Source organism: Octopus bimaculoides, chromosome 1 (genome assembly GCF_001194135.2).
Source record: "Octopus bimaculoides isolate UCB-OBI-ISO-001 chromosome 1, ASM119413v2, whole genome shotgun sequence".
Classification (NCBI taxonomy): domain Eukaryota; kingdom Metazoa; phylum Mollusca; class Cephalopoda; order Octopoda; family Octopodidae; genus Octopus; species Octopus bimaculoides.
Window position 1 is genome coordinate 5,547,916 of NC_068981.1, and position 2,500 is coordinate 5,550,415.

The 2,500-nt window shown below is 39.2% G+C and overlaps 1 protein-coding gene across 1 annotated transcript in view; it reads right to left on the bottom strand.

Annotated features, from left to right (window-relative positions):
- Positions 1–2,500, bottom strand: part of LOC106867230 (serine/threonine-protein kinase TBK1) — a 258,492-nt gene that overhangs the window by 220,197 nt on the left and 35,795 nt on the right. Inside the window, exons 4-5 of the mRNA XM_052974143.1 lie at positions 1,687–1,816; positions 1–58 (exon numbers count right to left, since the gene is read on the bottom strand). The exon at positions 1–58 is cut by the window's left edge and continues 11 nt beyond it. Of these exons, the coding sequence (XP_052830103.1) occupies positions 1–58; positions 1,687–1,816 (188 nt within the window). The remainder of the gene's footprint in view (positions 59–1,686; positions 1,817–2,500) is intronic.

Sequence of the window (2,500 nt, forward strand, 5' to 3'; positions counted from 1 at the left end):
CCTGGCTTGATGTCCCTGTGCACAATTTGGTGTTCCCGTAAATGTTTCATACCAGCAGCTGAAGAGAAATATATATATATATATATATATATATATATATATATACACACACACACACACACACACACACATATATAGGTTGCGATGGGTAAATTGTCACCATTTTACATTTTTAATTTCATGCATGTGCATTGTTTGTTTTGGATTTTGTTGACTACACTGTATAGTAGGGTCAATTGGGCACCGGCTATGAAAACAGAGCACCATGACACAATCCACTCTGCCAGAAATTGTGAAACGACATGCTGTACTGCTTGGCATTCACACCAGAAACTCTAATACAAGCATTTCAGGGTGTTTGGGTGTCAATCTGGGGACATGTAACAAGTGATAAAAATCAAACATCCAGTCAACATCATGGTGTTTGGAGTGATCACTAGTGATGGTGACATTATACCTCCATTCATCTTCCCACACGGCCTCAGACTCAACACGGAGGCCTACATCAAGTGCCTGAAGGAGGTAGTGCTGCCTTGGGTCAAGCGTGTGGTTGCTGGAAGACCCTATGTCTGGCAACAGGACTCTGCACCATGCCACACAAGCAGGGGAACCCAGTCATGGCTGTCAGACAATTTCTGCGACCACATCGCCCCTAAGATCTGGCCACCTAACTCCCCAGATACCAACCCCCTTGATTATTATGTGTGGGGCACAGTTGAGCGAGAGACCGACAAAACTCCTTGTAACATCAAAGATGAACTAAGTAAGGATTATGAAAGCATTCACCAACTTAAACAAGGAGACAATCCAGAAGAGTTGCAGGGGATTCCAAAGTCATCTGGAGGCCGTAGTTAAGCCAATGGCGATTTTATTGAATAAATTTACTCTTTAGTATTTCGAGATTTTATCTGTTAAGATGAGATGTCAGTGTTACTTTCATTTTTGTGTAATGTAGACGACAGTTTATTCACCACACCCTGTATGCGTGTGTGTATTGTCCCTTCCTTATGACCTTATGCGTGACATGCTTCCACTCTTCAAGGTCTGCATACAAACAAACAACCAACTGACTGTTTAACCAGCACAATAAGCAAACAACAGATCAGTTAGTTGGTTAGATATCTAACTGATTGACTAACAATAAAGGAATGATATTGAACCAGTGTTTGTGTGAGTGTTATAATTATTGGCGTAATGATCCACCCAAGACACAACAAAATAAATCAATTATTAACTAATAACATTACCAAATTCTAATCCAAAGCCTGAAAAGTTTATTTGATGCAACAAAAGAAAGAAAGAAAGACATGAGGTGCAAATAGGAAGTCTTTTGACAGAAAGTCTTTCTAAAATGAGACTAAACTTTATTTCTTTCACAGAAGAGTGCTTTCAGATTATTCAAATCCAGAAAACAAAATCTGTGTTTATGTGCATTACATGTGCATTCCAATTCTTGAACTTGGAAACAGTTATAACTACTTGTGGTATAGGAATAGAAGTAGTTAAGAAGCTACAATACCAGTAATACTAGAAACAATAACAAACTATCAAAAGGTTTTCTAATGTCAATAATGTTATAGCATGGAAGAAATATGTGAAAGCATATTTCTGTGTAACAAGCTGGAGAATAAGAAATAAAATTGCGGAAAAAAAATTAAATCCACTTTAAAAATGAATTCTACTTACTAATATCATGTAAAAAGATGAGAAATTCTTCTTCGTGCATTCCATAGGCAAATTCTGGCTTTTGTAACATTCGAAACAAGGTGCCTTCTGAACAAAACTGCATAACAAGGACTGGAATATTGGAATATAACTGCAACAAATGCAAAATGTAATCAAATATGTAAATATATACATTGGCTCCGGAATATAATTCGAGGTGAAGGCATGGTTTTTTTTTTTTTAAGGAAGGTGGATATCTATGTATGTACCATAGTGGTGCTCCAGCATGACTGAAATGAGTAAAAGAATGTTTACTGATAGTGTATAGGCATCTACATTGAGTGCCAAATTGTATATGTTAACTGTAAATATATATACATGAGGCAATGACTAGTGAGCAAGACTTTTGGCAATATGCTGTGCTTGAGAAGACCCGTGGCTGATGTCAGTGTCATGTAATTGGCACCTGTGCCGGTGGCACATAAAAAGCACCTTCCGAGCATTGAGCCTCATGGAGGCAAAGTGGATACTGCCGGTGGCTTGTGAAAAGCTCCTTTCGAGTGTTGGGCTTTGCAGATGCAATGACCAAGGCCTTTGGCAATATGTCAAGCTTGAGAAGAAGACCCATCAAGCCAGGTAAAATTGCAGTCGTGGCAGATGACACATAAAAGCATCCATCGCACTCTCAGAGTGGTTGGCATCAGGAAAGGCATCCCGCCTTAAAAAACCATGCCAAATCAGACTGGAGTCTGGTGCAGCCTACCAGATTGCCAGCCCTGATCAAGCCGTCCAACCCATGTCAGCATGGACAATGGACACTAAATGATGATGATGA